This window comes from Denticeps clupeoides, chromosome 13 (assembly GCF_900700375.1).
Source record: "Denticeps clupeoides chromosome 13, fDenClu1.1, whole genome shotgun sequence".
Classification (NCBI taxonomy): Eukaryota; Metazoa; Chordata; class Actinopteri; order Clupeiformes; family Denticipitidae; genus Denticeps; species Denticeps clupeoides.
Genome location: NC_041719.1, coordinates 4,345,013 through 4,372,032, shown reverse-complemented (window position 1 = coordinate 4,372,032; position 27,020 = coordinate 4,345,013). Strand labels below are relative to the sequence as shown.

At 47.3% G+C, this 27,020-nt stretch overlaps 3 protein-coding genes across 8 annotated transcripts in view; 1 reads left to right on the top strand and 2 right to left on the bottom strand.

Annotated features, from left to right (window-relative positions):
* Positions 1 to 6,137: 6,137 nt before the first annotated feature.
* aldh3a1 (aldehyde dehydrogenase 3 family, member A1) lies at positions 6,138 to 12,835 on the bottom strand. 3 transcript variants are annotated; one of them, XM_029001697.1, is made up of 11 exons: positions 12,687 to 12,835; positions 11,073 to 11,272; positions 10,660 to 10,891; positions 10,474 to 10,559; positions 9,129 to 9,337; positions 8,915 to 9,032; positions 8,451 to 8,592; positions 7,585 to 7,751; positions 7,399 to 7,498; positions 7,016 to 7,278; positions 6,138 to 6,879 (listed from the first exon to the last, which is right to left on the bottom strand). In XM_029001697.1, the coding sequence occupies exons 2-11, from the start codon at positions 11,226 to 11,228 to the stop codon at positions 6,865 to 6,867; spliced, it is 1,488 nt and encodes a 495-aa protein (XP_028857530.1). In that variant the 5' UTR covers positions 11,229 to 11,272; positions 12,687 to 12,835; the 3' UTR covers positions 6,138 to 6,864. The 3 variants fall into 3 exon arrangements, with proteins under 3 accessions (XP_028857530.1, XP_028857531.1, XP_028857532.1); XM_029001698.1 differs by having other exon boundaries at positions 11,073 to 11,277; positions 12,687 to 12,765; XM_029001699.1 differs by lacking the exons at positions 10,660 to 10,891; positions 11,073 to 11,272; positions 12,687 to 12,835 and having other exon boundaries at positions 10,434 to 10,545.
* Positions 12,836 to 12,896: 61 nt separating this feature from the next.
* On the bottom strand, positions 12,897 to 19,663 carry aldh3a2a (aldehyde dehydrogenase 3 family, member A2a). Of its 2 annotated transcripts, none has more exons than XM_029001700.1 (11): positions 17,350 to 19,663; positions 16,973 to 17,156; positions 16,299 to 16,530; positions 15,566 to 15,651; positions 15,256 to 15,464; positions 14,716 to 14,833; positions 14,455 to 14,596; positions 14,197 to 14,363; positions 13,982 to 14,081; positions 13,667 to 13,905; positions 12,897 to 13,240 (listed from the first exon to the last, which is right to left on the bottom strand). In XM_029001700.1, the coding sequence occupies exons 2-11, from the start codon at positions 17,141 to 17,143 to the stop codon at positions 13,220 to 13,222; spliced, it is 1,485 nt and encodes a 494-aa protein (XP_028857533.1). In that variant the 5' UTR covers positions 17,144 to 17,156; positions 17,350 to 19,663; the 3' UTR covers positions 12,897 to 13,219. The 2 variants fall into 2 exon arrangements, with proteins under 2 accessions (XP_028857533.1, XP_028857535.1); XM_029001702.1 differs by having other exon boundaries at positions 19,501 to 19,653.
* ulk2 (unc-51 like autophagy activating kinase 2) overlaps positions 19,421 to 27,020 on the top strand; it is a 22,102-nt gene continuing 14,502 nt past the window's right edge. For all 3 annotated transcript variants that reach the window (XM_029001696.1, XM_029001695.1, XM_029001694.1), the window contains exons 1-4: positions 19,421 to 19,817; positions 21,042 to 21,134; positions 21,221 to 21,262; positions 26,296 to 26,328. In XM_029001696.1, the coding sequence (XP_028857529.1) occupies positions 19,728 to 19,817; positions 21,042 to 21,134; positions 21,221 to 21,262; positions 26,296 to 26,328 (258 nt within the window). In that variant the 5' untranslated portion in view covers positions 19,421 to 19,727. The remainder of the gene's footprint in view (positions 19,818 to 21,041; positions 21,135 to 21,220; positions 21,263 to 26,295; positions 26,329 to 27,020) is intronic.

Genomic DNA, 27,020 nt, shown 5'->3' with positions numbered 1-27,020 from the left:
AAAGGCACACATTCAGGAGACACGCCCATCTCCTCCACGAGATGCCATTTAGCAGGAATCCTTTACCGCAAATGGCCCCAAGCCATTTTTGTCCATTTTTTAAAATCAAACTTAATTCATTTTCTGTCTAATTGGACTTGACACCTCATTGTTTTCCTTCCCCCACTTTCCTTGTGCTCCAAGGGTCCAGAGCGACGGCTGGTGCCTGAGTGGCGAAATACGAGACCAATCAAGGATACTGACCAATCTGGAGACCTCGTAAATGTGCAAGGTCAGAGATTTCAAACCCACCCCCTGCAGGGAGCGTGGACCTCCAGCCGCCTCCTTTCCACCGACCTGCTCGGTGGTTCTTCTGGCCCGATGTGTCACCTGCCGAGATGCTGCTAGTCGTGATGCTCCACGAGACTTTGGTTACACTAGCACTCCTCTCCGCCATCTGTGCGTGGAGTCACACGCGGAGTCAGGGCTTGCGGCCACCGCCGCACATGCACACGCCGCAGCATACGTGCGACACACACCAGCAGACGAATGCTGGGCGGCGAGGGCTGCCGCTCTCGTGCACGCAGCCACGGGGAGCTGGTGTCACGATGCAAGGGCCTTGGAGGCGCTTCCAGCAGCTGAGCTCTGTGGACAAACAGATCGCTAATCACTTTCATTCGCGGCCTTTTACGATCACCGACGCCGGAGAGGGGTTCAAGCGGCAGGCCACACCATCCCCTGGAGCCTGTTGGGCGAGGAAAGGGGGGAACGGTCCCTGCCTAAAATAATGAGCTCAATGCCATCGCGCTGATGCATGCAGACAAGTCTTAAATTATCCACTGTCACCAGAGGCTAACATCAGAGTCTAAATATTCACCTGAGTGACCTTGAGTTTAGCCGGGTTGGAATGAACAAGCCGTTTTTCATGCAAGCTCTCAATGAGCACTGCATTGGGTGATGGAGGTCACCGTTTACGCGGTTTTAGTGAGTCAGAGGTCAAGAGGTGACACACCGCGTGTGCACAGTTGGCTGAAACCAAATTGGTTCGCAGAGGCATAAAATTGCATGGCATCTCGAAAAATTCAAATAACGCAGGTAGGGCTTTCGTGGCTTACTTCGCAATGGCCAAAACCCTGCTGTGTTCACTGCACGTACCGCCTTTATTTCCGTGTACTGAGGCTGTGGAAGGAAAATGTGCTCCAAAGGGCTGCTGTGCCCACTGCGCTGTCAGAAATTGCCAGAGGCTGGGGTGGATGTGCACTGTACACTTCGTGCCTCCTACATTTTTGGACGGAACGCAAAGGGACGCCTTTGGCCGACGTGTCACGGCGAGTTGTGGCTCTCAACTCCGACGCCAACAGGTGACGAGCAGCTTGAAATGTAAAAACGATCGGATCTTGTCCGGGTTCGTCTAAACCGCTGACAGCAGCCTTTACTTTTACACACGTTCTGATGTCAAAGTGTGTGACGCAACCGTCGGAAAGCCCAGGACTGCACAGACAACAAATATAACATTTCCACAGCGTTCAAAAGCACTACTACATTGATGGGAAGCCTTGCTACACTTTTAGTCATTTCGGCGTATGCGTCGCGATCAGCGACGTAATATTTACCACCGCTTGACAGCTGGAAATGGAAAACCAATAAGCAGGAAACGCGAGTTTCGTACGTAATGTAAGACATCAGTGTTTACCAGCCGCTGCGATGGACAGATAATTACCGCCTTAGATCAACAAGCGCGTACGTATGGCGCCTTCTCATTACTCCTCGCGTGGGCCGGCATTATGTAAGCGGACACCCTCGGCTGGAAACCAGGGATCAATCGCGTCTGGAAATGTCAACAAGCGCGGGGCGTGCTCCTGACTGTGGCGGCTGAGGACGCGCGGCCACTTCCAGTTTTCCGCCTCTTTTGACGCTGACTGCAAAGGAGCGTCACTGAAAGCAAATATTTGAAGGCGGTCGCCTGTAAAACACCACCTGGTTTTGGGGAAATGGTTAGAAGATTAGAATTCACAATGCACACAGGGAGTCGCTTTTCCTCGGCCTCTTCAGCAGAAAAAGCGAGGAGAATTTTGGAAATGAGCCGAGTGCCATGCCTTGGGGAGCTTTTGCCGAAGGGCATTTTGTGTCATTGTTGGTGGACGGTCCCTCCCTGCCCACACGCACTGACACCTATTACATGCAGTCCCCTCTGTGTTGACACAATCTCATTACTTCACACCATGTTCCCTAATGTTCGTTCCCCAGCGACGATAAGGCTGTGGTGAAACCGTAACGTTGATTTCCACTTTTTTTTTTTTTATCACAAACCGAACCGACAGCGCATTGACAAGATGGCAAATTCCAACCTCTGTTATGAAACATGCATGTTCACTCACCACGGTCCCAAGCTCAGTGTAGAGAAGGGTGACAGTTCTCCTTAAGCTGCTTATGTGGAGGACATTTTGCAATGCTATGTGACATGTAGTGCATGGAGAGCGTTCACAAAGGTCACAATAACTAGTTTGTCAGGCATCAGAATGGTTGCTTGGAAGTGGGCGTGGCACCGAGATGTTTACAGCAGAGATCATGTTTGTGACGTCCACTGACATACCTTGTGTAGAAAAGGAGGAGATGGACGCTGCACTACATTTGGCTGTGTGACTTTTTGACAGGAGGGGCTTTAAATTGTCCAGAACGAGGACGTAGGGCGAGAGCTGTCAGTCCTGCCTACAGGCTCCTCCCCCTTCTAAAATTTGTCCACCTTCTGGGTGTCAGGAATAACCACACACGGGTGAAAAGGGCTCCAAAAAGCAGTCATTTCTATTTATTTCCGTAAATCCTGATGACATACCCCAGAAGTAGCTGAAACTCTAATGTCAGAATGCATGATGGGTGGTAGTAGCCTAGTGGGTAACACACTCGCCTGTGAACCAGAAGACCCAGGTTCAAATCCCACTTACTACCACTGTGTCCCTGAGCAAGACACTTAACCCTGAGTGTCTCCGGGGGGACTGTCCCTGTAACTACTGATTGTAAGTCGCTCTGGATAAGGGTGTCTGGTAAATGCTGTAAATGTAAATGTAAATGTCACACTTCCCACAAAGGAGGGTTGGGTGGTGTTTATAGGCCTCAGGTGGGGTGACTGCTCACTTTCCTCATTACATTCGCTACAGTCATATAATACACTCATTTAACAATGAACATTGTGAGCTTTCAATAAACAGACTTTATTTGAAAGATTTCTTTTTGCACAGCAGAAGACCGTGTGTGCACATGGTAGAGATTCTGCAAGGCTGTGTGGTTTCCATAGTAATCTAGACGTGAAAAGGTACAGTATGTTCAGCTCAGGAAAGCACTGCGGTATCTGGTGAGGAAGGTGGGATGCGGACGTTGCTCAGTCTGGCCTTGGCGGCCTGCTGAGAGGCCGTGCCGCAGCCCTGATTCATTTACGGCCCAGTGAAAAATTGCTCTTCCCCGCGAGGACCCGCGCCTTCAGTTTGGCTGAACGTCAGCGGCGCTCCGGGCTTCTGGACAGGGACACAAAACAAAAAGGAAACAGAGTAACCTTCAGCAGCACTCGAGCCCCACAAAGAGTATACTCCAGGAGCGTTTTTCAAGAATCTCTTTCCACACTCCACTGGCCGCTGGACTTTCCCGCTTCCTGAGTGCATTCTGGAACTAAGAGGCTCTCGGCGGTGCATTAGAGCGAGGGGTTAAACTTACACCAAGTGCATCACAGGCTTCACTCTCCTCTCTCTCTCTCTCTCTCTCTCTCTCGCCGGGTGATCTTGTCCACTGATTGAGCCCATTGTCCTTTCAGGCCCTGGGGACGTGGAGGACCAGGCCGGGGGAATTGAGAGTGCAGCGGAGTGTGGTCGGTCTCTGGGTCAGACGTGAGCGCGAGAATTTCCTCCAAGTCCCACACGAGATCGATTTAGTAATTAGGGGAGGGAGCAGAGTCCGACTCCAAGTGCTTAGGGATGTAACTTTGTCGAAGGCATGAAAGCTTTTGTTGTTTACGAAGGGAAACTTGAGTCCTGCTGTATCCTCCAGGATAAATCACAGCATGACCACAGCCGAAAAAAAAAAAAAAAAAAAAAAAAAACTCCATTCTTACCATCAGCCCGGAGGAACCTGAGGCAGCGGCTGCGAGGAAAGCAAACACTTTAATGAAAAATCATGTCTGGCCTTCCCACTTAGCTATGGCTGACACCTGAACCATTTAGCTGTTAGAGGTGTGCAGAACGTCATCTAACTGCAGAACGGTGATGCACTGGCTCCAGTTGTTGCCTTTCGAAATGCATGGAGACACATGCACAGAACGTGAACAGAATTAAGTTTTTTTAGTGCCGGTTTTGTCCTTCTTGAAAGCATGTTTATCATCAGTAAAGATGCAGTAAAGTAAATTTAGCTGTTAGAGGTGGGCAGAACGTCATCTAACTGCAGAACGATGATGCACTGGCTTTTCGAATTGCATGGAGACACATGCACAGAACATGAACAGATTTAAGATGTTTTAAATGCAGGTTTTATCCTTCTTGAAAACATGTTTATCATCAATGCAGTAAAGTAGTAAACTTTACAGTGCAGTACAGCTGATAAATGGCCCTGCTCTATTATAAAGTTTGACAATTAACTATAGATAATTGCATGTTTTAAATCATATTTCTATTAACACATCTCATGTTATCAGTGACTAATTAATTGGCCTTTTGTTCATTATAACCAGAGATGGAAGTAATGGTCCAAAAACCCATATTTAGTTAGCATTTTTTTTTTAACCTTTTCAACATGTTCTTATTTCAATTCATTTGAATGACATTATCTATTACTATGTTATTTTTTGCACAACATCCACACATCCAAGGTGATTTCTATCTAACAAAGTTATGGAGACCAGAAACAGACTTGACAGATGATGAAAACTCCATTGTGTCATCATTTTTGCTTCTTTTATTCATCTTATTTTTCTCTGCTTTCTATCTGCATTGTGTTTGTTGCCTTTTCAGACTTTCTTCAGAGAAAAGTTCTGTCCAAAAGAACCAAGAATGCATTTTCAGTCAGTGCTGTTTATCATCAAGCCACTCACTCTTCACTGAACAAGGCCAAAATCTCTCCCCATCCAGCATACTGGTTATATGGACAGTTAACGCTGCTCTGGTGATATGATCTGAGTCATGTGATCTGATTCACAAGCACAGGAGCATGAGTGTAACACACACACACACACACACACACACACACTCACACTGTGCGTGTTTTGACTGAGGCGGGTGAAGGGAGTGTTCTCTGCAGGCAAGAAACATCCAGGAAAGCAGCATGGGCAACACGTAATCACCTTACATGCCAAGGTTATGGAAGGTTGACATGTTACCATGGCAACGGTGTGGCTGATGATAGGTGGTATTCAAATAGTAAAAGACAAAAACGCTGGAGGGCTTACATCTCCCTTCACTTTGGCAACGTGTCACACACAGCAAAGTCCTTTGCAAGGAAGCATTCAGCAGGCCAAGCTGAGCTGGGACAGGGCCAGACACCCACTACTCTAATATGACACTAGATGACCTCTGACCCAGAGGAGCCCGTGACTATAGATATGAAGCACGTAGGGCTTATGGACATGTTGAATAACCTCGCAATGATTGCACCATGTCTGCTGATGTCAAATGGGTTTAACCAACACAATAAAGGGATTACTGTGTTTTTTCAGGCCATGACTGATTAGTGGGCACCGTACTGTGCTCGCTGCGTTTTAGGTTGGAATTTGTAATTGCTTTGGCTGCAACCATGTCAGTGTGGATTTCCGTCTGACAGGGAGAATGGACCAAAGATTTTTATTCATGCTTTTTGAGCAGAAAATAAGACTTGATAAATGGTGATGTGATATTTTAGAGGAGCACTGCTTAATCTTTATACATTTATGCCTCAAAACATTAACCTACATTTGAATGTGGATATTAAATGGCTGCAGATGGTTCTATTTTACAATGGGATGTGCAAGGTCACTTCTGCGTGTCCAAGAGATTAGACAGACAAAATAAAAATGGAGAGATTTCTCTCGATTTCCTCTTTAGCATCTGAACTTTTAAATAAGACTAGCAGTCCTGTTTTGGCAAAGACACATTTTATATACTAAATTATATTATATTGAATATAAGACAAAACAATCAAGAAAATGTGTACATGAAGTTTAATCTAAAATTAATATAAAATCTCATGACTTGAAACCATTAATTGAATCTATATGTGAAAACTGAGAACATATAAACAAAACAAGCTCAATAAATCATAAATCATTAATAGTATTAATCTTGAGCAAATGAAAATAGTTCTGAGCAGACCTATACCTATAAGAAAGTCTGCAGTAAATGTTGAGTCTGTGTGGTATGCTGTGGCTTGAGGTTTAAGGTCATGTTTAATATTTTATTAAATATGCGTGTGGTTCTAAACAGGACCGAAAGAGGAGGAACTTCACACACCCCTACAGATCTTTTTCCCAAGTTTGACTCCCAGTTGTGGCATATTGTAAGCAATGTCTTGCCTTGGGGCGCCACCTACTGCCAGCAATCTGGCTGTGCAGCAAAACCTAGCAACAATTTTAATACTTCAGTGCAGACAAAGAACCTGAAAATGATGCACACTGTGCAGAACTGCATAAAAACATTACTTTACAAAAATATTAAAAGCACACTATATCACCATAAACATTTAACAATAACTTTTTAACTGTTAAACACCAATATTGGCTTGTTAAATTAAATTAATTAATATTGCTGAGGTGTGGTTCCAGAACAGCATCATATTAAAAATGACAAACCAATAATAAGCTGCTTACAAAATTAAAACATTTATCACAATTCAGTTGTTAAAAGAGGTCTCCAGAACCATACACATGACGAGTTGTCAGGGAGACGGTTCCTAGATTAGGAAAGAAAGGGTGGGGGGGTTATTACATCCCAAAAAAGTAACTCCATATACAGCAAATACACCTACTTTCTTTCTCTGTCCATGTGACCAACGAATGTAGACAGATAGCGAGAAGATAAAAACACACCTTGAGGACAACCACCAGCAGGGCAACGAGCAGGCCCAGCGCCACCATGGTGGCCACCGCCGCCCACACGCACGCCAAGCGCCTGCAGCTGCACAGCCATGTCTGCATGAAGAACCTGGCTCTCTTCAGACGGGCGGGGCTCATGGGCGGGTAGCGGGCTTGGTTCAGCGACTCCATGGCTAAGGACTTTATCAGGTAAGCGCGGTGGTGGCTCAGCTGGTCAAAGGTGTGTTTTCCATGGTACCTGCCCATTCCACTGTTTCCTAACAGATAAAGGGAAGAAGTCGGCCAACTTCTTGTCTCTTATGAATCAATTGTTTTGAGCATGATACTTTACCCCCGTAATTTATATACATTTTAATTTAAAAGTTGGGCAAACTCACCTACACCGCCAAAGGGCAGTGAAGTGACTGTATAGTGCATGATAACATCATTAACCGTGACTCCTCCACTTGACGTCTCAGACAGCATTCGCTTTATCACCTTCATGGGCAGAAGAAGAGGTAAACGTTATCGTTGCTTATACGTCACAGACGAATGGTGAATTTTTTCAGCAAATTGAAAGTTGCCTTTTTATCCGACGAGAAAACGTAGAGGGCCAGTGGCTTTTCCCTGCGATTGATGAAGTGAATGGCTTCGTCGATGCTGCTCACGTTAACGATTGGCAACACCGGTCCAAAAATCTCTTCCTGCATGAGTCTGACATGGGGTGACACGTCCGTCAGTACAGTAGGAGCTGGTGGGGGTGCGAGAGAAGACGTGTGTAAGCCGCAGCGTTCCACGTAATCCAATGAAGACAGCAATGGGTAGAACTAGAACCTCCTGTCATGTCATGTAATAATCTAGGCACAAGCTGTGATACTTGTATTTTGTCTTTTTTCATTTTTCTATCTGTAAATGATGGAAATAATTACACAGTTGAACATTATGCCTTTAGATGATCAGTTCATCTTCTGCTCAATGAATTAATCATTCAGAGTATTCAAAGGCACTCGGCCCAGAGCAATCTGAAGAAACATCATTTCACTATTTCCAGTGTTTGGAACACCAGAAACGTCACATAAGATTTAATATGCTGCTCCTTCCGCAGGTTTTAAAGGTCAAACTAAAAATTTGACAACTTAACATTTGGTGAGAGACTATCTGAGGACTTCCTGCTCTACAGGCTCAGACACTGTTGGTCTCTGTAGGCTGGTATAAAATGTGTATAATATGTTCATAACAAATGTTATGTACTGTAATAAGAACATGTAATAAGATATAACATTATTGCACTACTACATTTGTACTATGAATATTACTCAAACTGGTCAATTACACATGCAAAATAATTACAAAAAAACAAATAGAAAACAAATCACCAGCCAGTCATATTTGGTGCATAACTGTAATAATCAATCATGACATTATTTCACCAAACACTTTTCTCATTTACCAATGTAACACTCGGAACTGTCCGTCTGTCCACCCAAAGCCACAGTGCATCCCTCCATGAGACCCACGATGCGATCAAAGTGGCGCCGGTTGATGATGCGCCCATAGTCCGGAGAGCTTTTAGGGTTGTCAGTGAAAAACTCCTGAAATGCAGACATTATTACTTTACTTTACTTATCCAAAGCGACTTACAAGGAGAATTTATTAAAACATTTGACCGAACTAGCAATTTACATTTACAGCATTTATCAGACGCCCTTATCCAGAGCGACTTACAATCAGTAGTTACAGGGACAGTCCCCCCCTGGAGACACTCAGGGTTGAGTGCCTTGCTCAGGGACACAATGGTAATTAGTGGGATTTGAACCTGGGTCTTCTGGTTCATAGGCAAGTGTTTTACCCACTAGGCCACTGCCACCCAGCAATGCTATTCAAAATCATAAAAAAAAAAAAAATCTCACACACCATTAGTGTCTGCTGAATCCCCTCAATAACTCGCTGCTGGATGCCGGGCTCACACAGGATGTAGTCAGGAGCGATGCATGTCTGGCCGCAGTTGACAAATTTTCCCCAGGTGATGCGACTAATAAGAAAAATATACATTTGGTTTCCTGAACATTCCAAAAAAAAAAAAAAAAAAAAGGTTCAATACATCAACACGACTAAAGCCATTTCTTACCGGCATGCCACTGACAGGTCACAATTTTTATCAATGTAACAGGGGCTTTTGCCCCCCAACTCTAATGTCACTGGGGTGAGGTGGCGAGCAGCTGCCTCCATCACGATTTTACCCACAATGCTGTTCCCAGTGTAGAATATGTGGTCGAAACGTTGCCTCAGCAGCTCCTGCGACTCTGGGATTCCGCCAGTCACCACTTGGTACATTTCCTGAAATGTGACACAAATCACACAGGTTAAGACTTCAGAATGACGTATTTTTCATGCACTGATCATTTGAATTAACCAACGACTATCAACCAATATCAGCATTTTAAATAAATTAATGGACGAACTCTAACTTCTAGCTGAGAAGACTTTGGCCATTCATCGTCATGTAAAAAAATAACAATTAGATGGAGCTGCCCAATCCAGATATACAGTACAGGCCAAAAGTTTGGACACACCTTCTCATTCAATGTGTTTTCTTTATTTTCATGACCATTTACGTTGGTAGATTCATCAAAACTATGAATAAACACATGTGGAGTTATGTACTTAACATAAACAGGAGACCTGACCTCCACAGTCACCGGACCTGAACCCAATCCAGATGGTTTGGGGTGAACTGGACCGCAGAGTGAAGGCAAAGGGGCCAACAAGTGCTAAACACCTCTGGGAACTCCTTCAAGACTGCTGGAAAAGCATTTCAGGTGATGACCTCTTGAAGCTCATCGAGAGAATGCCAAGAGTGTGCAAAGCAGCAATTTGATGCCTTCAGTGAGAATCCACCAACTTAAATGGTCATGAAAATAAAGAAAACACATTGAACGAGAAGGTGTGTCCAAACATTTGGAATGTACTGTACATACACTGCACAAAAATAAGACAGCTAAATTAATTAAATATTATTTTTCACATTTTACTTATTTGAACGTGCTGACAACAAAATCACACAAAAATAACGGATGGAAATCAAATTGTGTTGTTTACGTGTTCCCTTTCATTTTTTGTACAGTGTATATTAAGTACTAATTTTCTACTGGCCCTTAGTGTTCTATAAAAGCTAATAATAATTTCAATTAACCAGCGTACAGACCCCACCAACACTTGGTTAAGGGGCAGTGGTGTCCTAGCTGGTCGAGTATGACAACAGAAATACTTCTTTTCATAGAGAAGATGCCCTCGGGGGTCACACAACATTAGCAGTTTAATAGCATGCGTGCAACTGTGCAAGGTGCTAAACCGAGGTTTGGTTGAGTGTGTGCCCCAAAACATCTAAGAGTCTACTTTTCCAAGCCGAGAGACCCTGGTAACACAAACCCACCAGCACTAATTACAGACTGACAAAATGTGACTGTGTGAACCTTGTCCAAGTACTGGGGAAGCAGCTCTTTCAGAAGATCAGATGAGTGGCTGCTTAACTCCGACGGTTTCACCACCGCACCGTTTCCTAACAGGCGAACAGAAGGAGACAGAGAGGAAGTGAGAACCGGCTGCGGCGTGTGAAGCAAAAAGAAAAAATAAAATGCAGCAAGTTGTTCCGAAAGAACCTGCAGCTATGGCCCCAATAAGTGGCTGTAAGGTGAGAGCCCAGGGATAATTCCAGGCCCCGATGATGAGCACCACTCCCAGCGGCTCGGCCTGGACGTACACGTCATCCGACGCGGTGACGAGGTTCTTCTTCACCGGCCGGGGGGCGGCCCATTCCGAAAGACTGCTTTCAGCCAGCCTAATTTCATTCTCCAGACCGATCAGCTCGAACAATGGAGTGTCGAAACGGCTCTAAATACAGATACGGTGTTAATATGGTAACACAGGCCTGCAATTTTCCATGGTACGTGACACAGCATTATGAAAATGTTCAGCAGATGAAGAAAATTATTGAATTGTTGCACTTCAGGGGAAGAGGACATTTACTGGAGCCTCTACATAACCCACGTGACCCATGTGGTGTTAGTCTTACTCTGTTGAGGTCCTGTTTGAGCGCGGCCACGATGTCGGCTTCTCTCTCCGTGATCAGCCGGTGAAGGGCCCTAAGCTGCTGGAGCCGGAACCCCAGTGGCCGAGAGCGTCCAGACAAGAAGGCCTGTTGAGCGCGGTCCACCACCTGCTTCTCCATTGCTGGCTGTCCCCGGCTTCAACGTGATGTCAAACGTCTCACAGCTGGGCTGCGGCACATCAGGCCAGTTAATAGGATGCGGGCTGTGGAGCTGATCTTCTGAAAAAGCTCATGGGTGCTAGTAGCCTAGTGGGTAACACACTCGACTATAAACCAGAAGACCCAGGTTCAAACCCCACTTACTACCATTGTGCCCCTGAGCAAGACACTTAAACCTAAGTTGCTCCAGGGGGGGACTGTCCCTGTAACTACTGATTGTAAGTCGCTCTGGATAAGGGCGTCTGGTAAAGGTCCTGAAACCATCTACAGCATTTCCAGAGCAACTTACATCAGTGCTTTAAATATGCATCTGTAGATACTGTTCGCATAACAACTCAGAACCCAACACAGCGGTTTTTTTTTTAGGAATATTGAAAGTGTACGTAGTAGCTCTTTTAGGTTCTTTTACTTTCTAAGCAATAACAGAAAATGTTTTTATTATTATGTTAATGAATAATCTTTTCTCTCCTGCTCACATCTTAACCAGAGTCAGTAAATCATTGAATGTCCCACAAGGAAGCATGGTGAGTGTTACAAAAATTCCCCAAACAGTCAGCAATAAGATATACAGTACAGGCCAATCGTTTGGACACCTTCTCGTTCAATGTGTTTTCTTTATTTTCATGACCATTTACGTTGGTAGATTCTCACTGAAGGAATCAAAACTATGAATGAACACATGTGGAGTTATGTACTTAACAAAAAAGGTGAAATAACTAAAAACATGTTTTATATTCTAGTTTTTTCAAAATAGCCGCCCTTTGCTCTGATTACTGCTTTGCACACTCTTGGCATTCTCTTGATGAGCTTCAAGAGGTCGTCACCTGAAATGGTTCTCCAACAGTCTTGAAGGAGTTCCCAGAGGTGTTTAGCACTTGTTGGTCCAGCTCACCCCAAACCATCTGGATTGGGTTCAGGTCCGGTGACTGTGGAGGTCAGGTCTCCACTTTTTGTTAAGTACATAACTCCACATGTGTTCATTCATAGTTTTGATGCCTTCAGTGAGAATTCTACCAACGTAAATGGTCATGAAAATAAAGAAAACACATTGAACGAGAAGGTGTGTCCCAACGATTGGCCTGTACTGTACATACATCTAATCAGTTTCCTAATTCTCATGTTTTTTTTTATTAACCAAATTTTCCTCACAAGCTCCTTCAGACGTAGAAATACTGCACAGAGAATAACGTTCCAAATAAAATGATTAACGTAATGAAATAATCGCCCACTAACCCGGCTCCTGTTTCTGTATTAAACGGGACATAGATCTATAGTGAATAGATCTGTTGAAAATAGATCTATGGTAAACAGACGCCTGTGCGGTCGCGACTGATATTTTGACGCGAAGGCGGAAAACGCGGCGCCATTAACGGTCCCCGGCAGTCCGCAGCGACCGACTGCGTGCGTGGCGGGACTCACCCTCTCCCGGTCCGGCCAGCTGCTGCTCCCGGCCTGGGTGGGGACCCCGTGGTCTTTCTCCGGGCCGTCAGTGGGCGGCGCCGTGCGCACAAAGGCCGGCTTATACCGAAGTGGCGGTGTTCCGTTACCGGAGATCGCAGGGGGACCAAAGGTCAGAGTTCACCAAGGAGCCGAGCCCTTCCTTACCCAGGGAGCAAACACTCGGACACGTGAATTTAATGATTTATTTGTTTCATCTACACCACTCTATTTACATGAAATGTGGAAACTGTAAAATACCTGAAAATCAAATGAAATAAACATTAAATTACAGAGAATGTATTGAAAGGTATTGACCATTATGTTGAATTTTAAGAACAGAAGTGGTCAGGAAATGCATTATTATGTTGTTAAAATATCTTCTCCATAATAAATCATTTAATCTGAGGTTCCTAAAAGCAATATTTATACGGTGCACTAGAAACACAGAGGTGATACGGTGATCCGTCATAAAAAAAAGGTGAATACGCGTCCTCCGATAAGTGCTCTTTGCCTCATGACTTCTGCAGAAATCTCTGTGGGAGGAAGAAATTTCCACAGTAAGATGGGGGGGTGGTTGAACTTTGGTATCACAAAGAATTACAAAGAACAAAGTCTAAAACATGAAGGGATGGGGGGGGGGGGGGGTACCCACAAAGAAACGTTTCAGTGTCATGGTGTGTGATTAAAGCTTATACCTCCCTTGTGGCTTTAACAAAGAAATGCATTGTTTTACAAAAGCGGAGGAGTCTTGGGGTTCACAGCTCGTTTTAGGGCAAAATAATTAAAAGGGAGAATGGCATCCTATGGAACTTCTAATATATCGATCTTATTTTGAGAAATAGAATAAATGTATTTTTCGGACATTCAATGCTAGAAAACTAGGAAACTAGTTAAACGTTAAAGCCGAATGTATAGGAGGTGCAGTATAGAATTGAGGTGAATCTCTCTGGTCTTCTCACCTGAACTACATATGCAGCCAGTGTGACGAGTGCCACCGCCTGTGCCGCCCTGCGCCATTGGCCCACGTCGACTCGTTTCAGAAGGAACAGGCGCGCCCAGCGCAGCTTCTGTGCGGTGTGTGGCGGGTAGCGCACCTGGTTGACCCGCTCCATGCGCAGTTTCTTTATGAGGCAGCTACGCAGGTGGCTGAGCTGATCAAAGGTGTACCTGCCGTGGTAGTGTCCCATGCCACTGCTTCCTACGGTAAAGGTGTTTCAATGATTATTTTTCTTGCAGTAAATGAGGATTTGGCGAAGAAAGAAAAGTCTTCATACCCACGCCGCCAAAGGGCAAATCGCTGAGGGTGTAGTGCACCAGACAGTCATTGGCCAACAGGGCACCGCTGGAGGTGTCCGCAATCATTCGCTTGATCATCTGGAGAATGAATTGGGATATTTCTCAATGAAATGATCATTTTAGGCAAAATCCATGCAATTTTACCGCTATCGGCTGAAAAGCCACTAGCCTGAACTGAGTTTACGGAGATCACCTTATCGCTGGAAGAAAAAACATAAAGTGCCAGTGGCTTTTCCCGCTTGTTGATGAACTCTATGGCCTCATCAGTGCCACTGATGGGAATGATGGGAAGCAAAGGCCCAAAGATCTCCTCCTGCATCACCTTTGATTCCGAGGTCACCTCTGTGAGAACGGTGGGAGCTGAGAAGAAGTAAAGTATTTTTTTTTGTGCTGCTCGTAAGTTCGGGGCATTGTTTTTTAATTCACTGCACAGCGGGCAGCGGTTTTGTACCAATATAACACTGAGCTTCATCGGTTTCCCCTCCAATGGCAACTGAACTTCCCTCCATCAAAGCCACGATCCTCCGGAAATGGCGCAGACTGACGATGCGAGAGTAATCTGGGCAGGTCTTTGGATCATCTGTATAAAACTCCTGATGGAGGAATCGAAGGAAAAAAAGTGAGACATGGAATGAACAAATATCACTTAATACTTCGAGCTTAAATTCAGCAAAAATGACAAGTTGTCTGGTGCAGGATTTCATTTCCGGACCTTTATGCATTTTCTGATCTCTTTAACCACTTTGTCCTGGATGCTGGGTTCACACAGGATGTAGTCGGGGGCGATGCAGGTCTGGCCACAGTTGACATATTTCCCCCAGGTAATTCGGCTGCAGACACATCAACGCGTTTGAAAAGGGGCGGAGTCATCCACCGGTCCACATTCATTTACGTATATAGACATTTACAACAGAATAACTCATAGTTACAGAAGAATCTGAAAATAGGATTGAAATACGATTTAAAGTGAAATTGAAGTGATTATGATACACTTCAGCACAGCAAATGGTGAAAAGTGTCCTCTGCATTTAACCCATCACCCTGAGTGAGCAGTGGGCAGCCATGACAGGCGCCCGGGGAGCAGTTTGTGGGGATGGTGCTTCGCTCAGTGGCACCTCAGTGGCATCTTGGCGGCTCGGGATTCAAACCGGCAACCTTCTGATTACGGGGGCGCTTCCTTAACCGCTAGGCCACCACTGTCCCAAGCCTATAAGACAAACATGGTCCTTCAACCAACCAGGAATATACCAACCGGCAAGCAACGCTCAGGTCACAGTCTTTGTCGATGTAACAGGGACTTTTGCCGCCCAGCTCCAGAGTCACTGGGGTGAGATGGCGAGCAGCTGCCTCCATCACCACTTTCCCCACAGTGCTGTTCCCGGTGTAGAAGATGTGGTCGAAGCGCTGCTTCAGCAGCTCCTGTGTCTGCACAACCCCACCAGTCACCACTGGGAACAGCTCCTGGGTGGCACAAATGTTGCGCCATCATCATTTGTATCGTCATAGAGCTGCATATTTTGGAACCGGTGACGGGACAAAGGTACAATTTTACTGGGAATTACCTTGTCCAAATAGAGGGGCAGAAGCTCTTCCATGACTTTGGAGGTGTGTGAACTAACCTCGGACGGTTTGATGACCGCGGCATTACCTGAAGGCAGACAGACATTTGCAGGGTACTCAGAGTAGAATTAAAGTAGCTCACAGTGGTGATGTATGTATCACGTCAGACAGACATTTGACAGATTTTGGCCTCACGATAACTGCTGGGACCTCCACATCAGTATTAAACATTTACATTTACAGCATTTATCAGACGCCCTTATCCAGAGCGACAGTAGTTACAGGGACAGTCCCCTCCTGGAGAAACTTAGGGTTAAGTGTCTTGCTCAGGGACACAATGGTAGTAAGCGGGATTTGAACCTGGGTCTTCTGGTTCATAGGCGAGTGTGTTAATTACTACCAAATCAGGTATGTTGTTCAGAAACCGTAACATTTCTGCATCGTTGCCCATATGAGCGAAAGTGAAGTGATTGTCGTTGTGAAACACTGCAGCGCAGCGCAGCACAGCACACGGTGACACAACAAAATGTGTCCTCTGCATTTAACCATCACCCTTGGTGAGCAGTGGGCAGCCATGAAAGGCGCCTGGGGAGAAGAGTGTGGGGACGGTGCTTTGCTCAGTGGCATCTTGGGATTCGAACTGGCAACCTTCCACGTCCTTACCCTTGGCTTGGGATTTGCCTCATCAATAGAGGCGGGCCAGATAACAATGACAAAAACTGAACGACTTGATACCTGCTGCAATAGCACCAATCAGGGGCTGTACAGTCACGGCCCAGGGGTAGTTCCACGCGCCGATGATGAGCACCACTCCCAGAGGCTCAGGCTGAATGTAGACCTCGTCTGCGACCGTGAGGAGACTCTGTTCCACCGGCCGAGGAGCGGCCCATTCAGACAGGTGGGACACAGCCAGGTCGATCTCGCCCTCCAGGCCGATCATCTCGTACAGCTGCGTGGCATTTTCACTCTAAGGCAGACGAACAGGCATCAGGAGCACATGCCGAGGACACGGAACACTACTGGAGGTTTATGTGGTGCAACATACAAAAGAACCAAATCTTAAAATCACATATGTTCAAAATCACAAAATGCAAAAAAAGAAGAAACAAGAGACAAATTGTGAAGTGACACAAAGTCCGGGACGGTGCTTTGCTCAGTGGCACCTTCCGGGTCCACTTTCTTACCCGCTAGTCCACCACTGCCCATTGACCAAAATCTTCAGGACAATGCTACGCAATTCATAGTGCATGGAGTTAAAGTAGGAACATGCTGTTCAATTGGTCTTCAATAAAGACAGAAAAGGGCAATGGTGGGGGAGCGCGGCGGCCTGGACGGAACTCAAGCCCTCGTAATTTAGTTGAGGCCCGGACCGCCTGCGGGGCGTTCACTGAGAGTGACAGAGGGTGCACCTTGTGTAGGTCCTTCCTGAGCGCGTCCGCGATGTCCCTCTGCTTTTCGGTGATGAGGCGGCGCAGACCTTTCAGCTGGCTCAGTCTGTAGCTGAGAGCTTTGCTTCTCCCAGTTAAAAAGGCCTTTCTGGCTCGCGCCACAACCTGCTGCTCCACGGGCATACCTGACATACCTTATAAATACCTTATAAAAACAGACTGAATATCAAAATTATAAAACAAGACAGAGCAAATGCACAAATACAACACACACGTTTAACATTTATATATGCGTGTGTAGCTTGTGTAGCTACATTGCTGTGGTGCATTTTCATAAACCTAAAACGGTTTACAACAATGATAAACGTATTTTACTGCTAAACAGCGAGCCGGTTTACCGTCCAACAGGTCACGTGGTCAAAACAACGCCAAAGGTTCCGCGTGGCAACTGCACGTAAGGAATCAAACAGGAAAGATTCCACTCTGAATCATAAACAGGAACAATTCTAATCTGAATCATAAACAGGAACGATTCAACTCTGAATCATAAACAGGAACGATTCAACTCTGAATCATAAACAGGAACGATTCCACTTCGAATCATAAAAAGGATCGAATCCGCTCTGAATCGCAAACAGGAACGATTCTAATCTGAATCATAAACAGGAACGATTCAACTCTGAATCATAAACAGGAACGATTCCACTTCGAATCATAAACAGGATCGATTCCGCTCTGAATCGCAAACAGGAACGATTCTAATCTGAATCATAAACAGGAACGATTCAACTCTGAATCATAAACAGGAACGATTCCACTTCGAATCATAAAAAGGATCGATTCCGCTCTGAATCGCAAATAGGAACGATTCCACTCTGAATCATAAACAGGAACGATTCTAATCTGAATCATAAACAGGAACGATTCAACCCAGAATCATAAACAGGAACAATTCCGCTCTGAATCATAAACAGGAACGATTCCACTCTGAATCATAAACAGGAACGATTCTAATCTGAATCATAAACAGGAACGATTCAACCCAGAATCATAAACAGGAACAATTCCGCTCTGAATCATTAACAGGAACGATTCCACTCTGAATCCTAAACAACAACGATTCCGCTCTGAATACTGTTTATAACACCGCCACCTACCGAGCTGGATGGCTGGATGGATGGATGGATAGATAGATAGGACTGGTATGTGGACTAAGTGGGTGTTCTGTAATCAGTGGGTAAAATGCCAAAATCTACCGCTAGATGGAGAGAAAGGTTTAAAATGGTCAATTTGCTGAATGCTGTTTACAACTATTTTCGTTCCTTTGTCTTATGGAATATATGTGTGTGTCCAACAGGTCACACACATATATTCCATGTGTATATACATACACATATACAGACTATATACACACACACATACATTTTTTTATAAATATATATATAAAAAATGCAATGCCATTATTGTATTCAGAGGGTTTGAATGCTGGGGTAACTCTTTGTAATGTTTTTTACAGAACGCTGCTTGTGAAACATTTTAAACCGAGTGACCAAAAATATCCGAGAGCTGAAACGTCCAACAAATGCATTTAATTTCAATTTATTACAATAAGGCAGCACAAACGCTGAAAAGCACTACGAGCGCAACACGAGGGGGCAGGCGACAAAAAGGCAGAAGCGACATTAGGGTAAAAACGCCAACATCGAACGCAGTCACGAAATCGTATACGTTGTGGCGACGCACGTCACTCCACGGGATCTTGGGGACATGGAAATAAGTTGGGCTCCAGCCTGCACAGAAATAGACCGGTGAGCGTCTTCCTGGAAGCCACATTGGACGTGCACATGACAGTCATGTGGAAGGTTTCGCGTTAAAACCACGTTCCCGCCGGTCTCCTTTGTTTACACACGGAGCCGGAGCCTCCGAAACTCGGGGACAGGCGACACCGCGTACGTCGCAGCCCCAGGTTGGTCCTTCGCCCGAATCCAGCGTTCCGTTTCCACGCACGCCGCCGCAGCGCGCCGGAACTATTTGTCGCGGAGGCCGAAGCGCGCCGGCCGCGGACGCGCATGCGCGGACCGGGCGCTCCCGTCGGGGCCGCGTCGCGCCGCGCCAGTCAAGTGCAGCCGCGGCCGTGACAGGAGCTCGCCGCGTTCGGCTGCTGCGCGGCCCCGTGTAACGCAGACGCGCAGAGACGCGTCTCCCCCGTCCTCCGCCGCCGCGACCCCGCCGATGCTCGCCGAGGACCTCGACGCGGAGACGCGACTTTCGCGGCCGGAGCCTCATGCGGACCTCGCGGCGCCCAGCGTCCAGTTTAGGGGGAGCCTCGACCAGCATGTCACCGCGCCAGCTGAACCAGTGACCGCGGGGGCATGTGTTTCCTCTGCTGGCACCATGTAGCTTGGTGAAAGGCCGGGAGAGGTTTCGCGGTGTTTTTATTTATTTAGTGGGGCTTTTTGGTTTTTTTTTTTTTTTTTCCCGAGGGCAGGGGCGGGAGGCTGCGCGGAGGAGCGAATAAGATGTTGACCGCGGATCGGCGGGCTGCTTACCCGAGGTGCGCCGGACAGACGGTGACGGCCGGAGCGCGGACGTAGCCTGTCCGACCGGAGCGACTTACGAACGCGTGTGTCGCGCTGTAGCCATTTCACGCCGACGCCTGCCGAGCTCGCAGGCGATGACCGAGAGCGGCTCCGTTCGGGCGCTGACGTCAGCGCGGACCGACGGTAATTATTAGAACGAGGAGGAGGAGGAGGAGGAGAAGAAGAAGAGCATCAAGATGGAATCTGTGGGGGACTTCGAGTACAACAGGAAGGACCTGGTCGGACACGGGGCGTTTGCTGTTGTGTTCAAGGGAAGACATAAAAAGGTAAAGCAGGGCCATGCCCTTCTTCTGAGCATCACCTATTATGGACCAGCTTGCTGGCCAGAGATGCATTTGTCTCTTTAAAACGCCCCAAAAAAATGCATGAAACCGTGTTAATTGTTGTTGATTATTGCACGCCGACAGAAATGATTGCAACCAGGCATTTTTACCAAGGCGACCTGGAGGAAGGGGCAGCCGAGTCGCTCATTCATAAAGCTGTGACTCGAATGCCATTGAGCGGCCCAGCCTGCTGACGTAGGAGGCTTTAGTCCCGCTGTTTGCCAGCGCCTTGGGTGGACCGCTTCTCACCGCCCCGCCACGTCCAACCCGGGGTTTATTTATAAGTCCTCGTCCATGAGATGCCCTCGCGTCGTTTCTAAATGATGTCATGACAAAGAAAATATATTTTCATAGACGAAATTAGCCAGGGATGAGATTTTTTAAAAAAAATATACAAATAAATCTAGTTATGAATGTCTGGTCTGCAGCCTTGGACCAGGATGTAACCTCAGTGCCGTGACATTGAGAGGGACGTGTCCACGCTGAACCCCGTGCACCGGCCGCGCATGTGACGCGCCGTATTTTTAAACCCGCGCGCTTGCGGGGCGTTTTATTTATAGGATTATGCCCGGCTGAGAGGGCCGTCCGACCACCCTGCCCAGGTGACTTGGAGGCGAGGCAGCTGTGGCGTTGTCACCTTTCAGCACCACGGTCACCGAGCAGAAGGGACCTGCATTTAAAAAAAAAAAAAAAACCCTAGCTAGAAGGGGGTCGGGGACGGCGGATACCGGATAGTGCCGCTCTGGCGTGCCGGTCGCTTTGCCCGGGACTTTGTGCAGGAAGTGTGCCGCAAGAACATCTCCTATTAACCTAGATTTGGCAGAAAAGCGGCCCCTCTATTCATAGGCCTTCCTGCAGCGCGACCGAGGGACGAGTACGCGGTCCGGCGGGAGGCCAAAGATTCGTTCGTTTCAGCTTCATGCAACACCGTCCCGGAAGGTCACCGGTCGGCGACCGGTGCATGTTAATCCTATCCCGTCCGTGGAACCCCTGCACAAGCGCCTCCACGTAAATGGGACAAAAGATCTTGTCTTTGCGCGAATGTGTCGCAAAATGCCATGCATGCTAGATTGGCCGTCTGAATAACTGTGTTTATATTTGTCCTCGTGCCTTATTTTTACCGCCCGTGTATAATTTCACTCGTCCCCGTTCATCCAATGTTTACAGAAGACCGACTGGGAAGTTGCCATCAAGAGCATTAATAAGAAGAATTTAACCAAGTCCCAGATCTTGCTTGGGAAGGAGATAAAAATACTGAAGGTAATTTTTTTTTCCCGCCCCCTTGTTTCATCACGAACGCATGAATTGCGCGTAAAGGGTGTTTTTTTTTTTTTTTTTTCTTTTAGGAACTCCAGCATGAAAACATTGTCGCCCTCTACGACGTCCAGGTAATTTTCCGGGGAAAAGCCGAGCGGGAGGGCGAACGGCTTGTTTGCCGACAGATAAGGGTTATCTGCCGTATCCGCGCGGATCTCGGGTTCGGACGCCACGTGTGACCATTAACCAGCGTCCACAAACCGTTACGGTGGGGGGGGGTCCTGTCACGTAAGGCCGCGGTCACATGACCTGGCCTGGACTCATTGTTTGCCGCTCAACTGGAAATCCAGAGGCCTGCGAGAGCAATGTTGCCAGGCGTGCCATAATTTCACCCTCTGTACGATCAGTAATTCCAAAAATCACGTGGTGACGCACAAAGTCAACAGTGATGAGTGGTTTAAGCGTTGGTTTGCGTGACGTCCAGAAAGGAATGGGAGGGTGGTGGTAGTAGCCTAGCGGGTAACACACTCGCCTATGAACCAGAAGACCCAGGTTCAAATCCCACTTACTACCATTGTGTCCCTGAGCAAGACACTTAACCCTGAGTGTCTCCGGGGGGACTGTCCCTGTAACTACTGATTGTAAGGCGCTCTGGATAAGGGCGTCTGGTAAATGCTGTAAATGTAAAATGGGAGACGGAGCCCAGTTTTGCTGGGGGGGGTTAAAACCTGTAGCAACACTAACAGTAAGCGTGCAAATGATATTCTGAACTGTTCCATGTAAGGACTCGTCCAGCACTCCACAGAGGTGGTCTTTACAAACGCTCTGTAGGTAGAAGTTGCAGTCTGTGATATGTCTTATAGTGTACAATCATAGGCTGGTAGTAGCTTAGTGGGTAACACACTCGCCTATGAACCAGAGGACCCAGGTTCAAATCCCACTTACTACCATCGTGTCCCTGAGCAGGACACTTAACCCTGAGTGTCTCCAGGGGGGGACTGTCCCTGTAACTACTGATTGTAAGGCGCTCTGGATAAGGGCGTCTGGTAAATGCTGTAAATGTAAATCATTTTAAACTGCTTAAACATTTTACTGGGTGGGTAGTAGCCTAGTGGTTCAAACCCCACTTACCACCATCGTGTCCCTGAGCAGGACACTTCACCCTGAGATCTGGAAATCTGAAATTGATCCGGGCCATATTTGCAGAGGCACCGGACGCGGTTTCCTTGATTGCCACGTGCTTTGTTTGTTTACCTGCGCGATCGCCACGTGCTTCCATTCCTTGTGTCTTTGTCTCCGCCCCCTCACCTGATTCTGTCCAACCCAACGTGGAAAGGATGAGTTGGTTAAAGGCGATGAAGCGGCAGGATTAAAACGGGGCCGGACAATGACCAGGCTCAGGAGGGAAGCCATCCCGTCACATGACCATCTTCATCATCAGCAGCAGCAGCATGCCTGAGGCTCAGAAACTCAGACGAGCCGGGCGGGGCCCGGGACTCTGGTGGTGTTTACAGTGTCTCGGCTGTCGCCACGTGCTTGGCTCGGATGCGTCAAAAATATTTGCTCACCCCACATGAGCAGCGGAGTGTGTCGGTAGCGATGCGGCAAAACGAACGAGACGAATGAACGGCTGACTGCGGCGTGAAGGAGTTCTGAAGTGGCCACTTCCTCACGTCGTCCTGTTTATTTTCATGGTTATTGTGCTTGTAGTCCAGTTGGTTATTAAAGTAGTTTTGTTCTCGCCGGGCTCCAGTTCCGCTCCCGCGGTGCGTTTACCCGCCCGCTGCCCGTCCAGAGCCGAGGACGTTAGCGGCATCGACCTAGTCAAAGATCGGCGACTGAGGAGGCTTGACCTTTCACCTCCCCGCGTGTGCGCGCGAAGCCTCCGGTCACATAGAGGAATTTCCGTTCATGATGTCGGTGACTTGGGGAATAGCCAGCAGCCCTTCGCTGCGGTGGGTGCCGTGGATGCGGAGGCGACTGTTTAATTACGGCCCTTCGAAGTGATTGTCACACGTGATACACAGCACACAGTGCACACAGTGAAATTTGTCCGCTGCATTTAACCATCACCCTTGGTGAGCAGTGGGCGGCCATGACAGGCGCCCGGGGAGCAGTGTGTGGGGACGGTGCTTTGCTCAGTGGCACCTTGGTGGATCGGGATTCGAACCGGCAACCTTCTGACTACGGGGCCGCTTCCTTAACCGCTAGGCCACCACTGCCCCTTTACGGGCATCTCGGAATGTCGTCGTGAAGTCGCGAGGGATGTGGACCGTGTGTGTGTGTGTGTTTTCGTCCTCTCTGTTGTTCCGAGTTTAAAGAGAGAACCATTCATACGGCAGACAAGCGCGACATGATGAATGGAGCGAGTGATAAGGATCAGAACGCTTACATGATGTGCAGTGGGAGGAGACCGATGAGCAGCTCCAAAGTTGAACTTCCTGTTGTACTCGGTGTGCCGACCCTGTTGTTTTGGGGATCTCTGGTGGGGGGTGGGGGGGGGGGGGGGGGGGGGGGGATTCTTGGAATGTTCCCGGCTTCCCTAGAAGCGAGCTCCGCGTCGGTTCTGCTGCACGGTCAGCAGGTTTACGAGGAGCTGAACGCAGAGGAATGTTCCGAGCTCTCCAGAAATGAAGAACAGAGCTGCCCTTGCCTAATAACAAATTGCATAATAATAAGAATTAAAAAAAAAAAAAAAACCCTATTATAATCCCAGTTTATGGCCTGATTCATGAACCCAACAGCCTCCTCACAAATAATCAAATACACGAGCCGCCCAGCATCTGTTATATCAGACTGGGCTTATTAGGTGCAGCAGATAAATTAGTCCCCTTTCCCATTGTTGACATGTACTCATGCATCAAAAATAGAATAAAAATTACAATTGAAAAATTCTTCCAGGTGTCACATTTATGATCCAGTATCTCAAATTATAAAAAAAAATAACGGAATGTCCGAACTGTGAAAATGATTTATACGTTCAATACGTGGTCGGGGCGAATATTCCAGCGAATATTCCCAGGCTCTTCTTAAATTCACCCCCCTGCTCGTTCATCGGAATTGCAGGTTCTGGGAACCGCCGGGGTGCATTCCTCCGCGCAAACCCGGTGCTCCCCGATGCAGCGCCTCGCGGTTATGCAACCGGGCGACGCCGCACAGCATGTGCCGTTCCATTGTTTGTGTCACACGTTTCGTGCGTTTTTCGCACCTCCCATAACCCTGCGAGGTGGGGGAGGGGTGACTGGAACACGCTGTTTACCGGTCCGGCGCGCGGCGTTGAGTCACGTAAATGTTGTTGTCGTCGCGCCTGCAGTGCCCCGTCATCTGTGTTTATTCACGACTTTATTCCTTTTTTTTTTTTTTTATATAAAGGTTGGGAAATCGCTTGCGCTGTGGTGACACTTGTCCAAAGTTCAGTGGCGTGCCGATGGGTCCCGGGCGGTGACACCGTGTGCGTTATCACTTCATTTCATGAGGACAGAGGGAGTCGGGAGGCGGAGTTTAGCCAGTCCCCTCCTTTTTCCCCACTTCTCTCCGCCCTCCCCCACTCCGGCCGGGCTGAAAACAGGCCATTATGTAACGCCTCGAGCCGGCGGCGGTGGGCCGTCCCACGTCCCCGTCCCCCCAGTTACATTGATCCCAGATCCGATTACTGGATCCCCGCTCAGAGTCCAGGACCGTGGCACGCTGCGGCTAGGACGCGGCAGGGGACAGGAAGTGAGATGAAGTGAACTGAATTACATCCCTGATTTTAGCTACATAATAGATGTGCAGAGTGGAGTCATTATCGGAGACAGATGAAATGTTTTTTAGTCTGTAATAACTGAGGGAAAGTGGTGGAGAATGGCCAGGGCAGATTAGGTGCAGTAGACCGAAGCAGAGAGAGAAGGGTGAGGCTGTAATTAGCAGGAAGTCTGGAGACATAATGGTGGAATTACCGCGCCTCAGCTGCATCCTCTTCCTGCATAATGAACACGCCAGCCGGCGTCCCTGCATATTTCTCTACGTCAGACCTTCTGACAGATAAAACTATAACCTAATTACATATTGGGAGTCCTGGATAAAAATGTCATGTACTGAAGATGGTGTTTGATTTTTTTAGTATTCGATGCAGATAGCTAGCAGTTCGGCCAAATGGAGGGAGTTTCTTTTCACTATTGATCCACCCGATTTGACTTTGAAGCACTCCTGGGCATTGAAATGAACCGAAATAATGGGGGATATGTGCATGTGTTTTCAAATTCTGATCTCAAACCAGAACTTTTTTGTTCAAATAATAACAGAATTCAAAATCAGCTAGTCTGGCAACGGTGCTCTGCACTTCTCTCGGGCTCTCCACGTGCAGCTTACGTAATGGACGCAGAGGTTTTCAGCGAATTTACAGTCTGAGACGACTGTGCCGATAACAATTTTCACATGCGCCACGCCAGATGTGTGCGATTTGATGACACCGAGAGCAATGTAGCAAGCTAGCTAGCTATTTTAACCAGGTAGCTTTGTATGTAACTACCTACTAGTTTTCTGACAAACTTTCATAGACGGTAATATGAATTATGAATGTGTGCTATTGTGGAATCAATATTGATGCGTAGTTGCATGTGTTAAGGGGCCTACAATTTATTCTCAGCTACATCGGGATTCTGAGTGGTAGAAAAAAAAATTTGTCCTCTGGGTTCTATTACATACCTGGGGTTAGGGTTCAAGACTAAAGATTTTAGATTTTTTTTAGATTTTTGTTTGTTAAAAATTAGTTTTGACAGCCATAATTCATATATAAGCAAAAGACATCAAAAGAAATGCACAAAATCTATGCACATTCTATTTCTATTTTAATCTATTTTATTTATTTATTTATTTATTTACTGCGGTCACTTTGCCCTGGTGAGCTATCATGTGACCCTTTACCCAGATATGCAATACAGCTGACACACATATGATGAGACCCACTGTCAGGCCTGGACATACATTTCACCTCAAGAAGCTTCACGTGGCAGCGGCCAAGCTTGTGACACGAATGCTGGCCCAGCGCCTCATCGACGTAACCAGACGTTTTTTTTAAAGTGACTGGAGTAATGTTCCGCTGAGGGATGGTCACGGCGTGTTTTTAGTTAGTTGAAAGACGATAGTATTGCTAATTGCTTTCTTTTTTTTTGTGCCCTTCCAGGAAATGCCCAACTCCGTGTTCCTGGTTATGGAGGTAAGTTGACTGGGTCAAACACGCGCGAGTGTCCTGTTACCGCACCTCTACTCCATATCAGCCTTCCGTACCCCGCTCTCTTTCTGCTCTCGTCTTACGGTGTCCGAGTCAAGGCCGCTCGGTCACATGACCCCGCGGCAGAGCGCTGCGCGGGGTCCCTGCGCCTCGGCCTGCGTTGCTCAACGCTGGAACGTCTGGGGGGGAAAACAAACTCCGCCGCTTCGAGCGGGCGGCTAAAAATACCCCGTTCGCAGAACAGCGTTCTGGAAAAAACAATTGTGAAACGTTGTTTATGCGACCTATTCTCGGTTTGTCACTTTTAATCAGACTCGTTGCACGCGCCCGTGGATAAGATAACCTGTCACCGTCGCCTGTTGACTGACAGATCGGGTGGCCCGTCCGTTAATAGCAAATTTCGCAAACTGCGAGGACGGGAGGACCGGGGCGCGGACCAGGCTGTCCGCTGGTTGAGGACGAGAGATGAATTGCTCGACAAATGCGCTTTGGCAGAAGCACAAATGCTTCATCAGTACGCCGCTTGTTCGCAACCCACTGGCCATAAATTGACTGCAGGGGGGGGGGACAAGCTGGCCTTTCTCTCCAGGCGCCGAGTGGACTCTCGTCGTGGTAGCGGCCGCGCCCACATAACATTGTTTTGTCCCCGCCGATTAGGCCATGTGCACGTCCACAAA

Bases quoted from the DNA above. Each gene is read 5' to 3' on its own strand.
- aldh3a1 (XM_029001697.1), bottom strand. From the start codon at position 11,228: ATGGAGAAGCAGGTGGTGGACCGCGCTCAACAGGCCTTCTTGTCTGGA. The intron at 10,560-10,659 runs GTTCTTTCGGAA...TTCGCCTGTTAG, and splicing joins TATTGGGGCCATAGCTGCAG to GAAACGGTGCGGTGGTGAAA. The intron at 7,279-7,398 runs GTGAGTTTGCCC...TTTATCTGTTAG, and splicing joins ACTGCCCTTTGGCGGTGTAG to GAAACAGTGGAATGGGCAGG.
- aldh3a2a (XM_029001700.1), bottom strand. From the start codon at position 17,143: ATGTCAGGTATGCCCGTGGAGCAGCAGGTTGTGGCGCGAGCCAGAAAG. The intron at 15,652-16,298 runs GTATCAAGTCGT...GTCTGCCTTCAG, and splicing joins GATTGGTGCTATTGCAGCAG to GTAATGCCGCGGTCATCAAA. The intron at 14,364-14,454 runs GTACAAAACCGC...ACTTCTTCTCAG, and splicing joins TGAAGCTCAGTGTTATATTG to CTCCCACCGTTCTCACAGAG.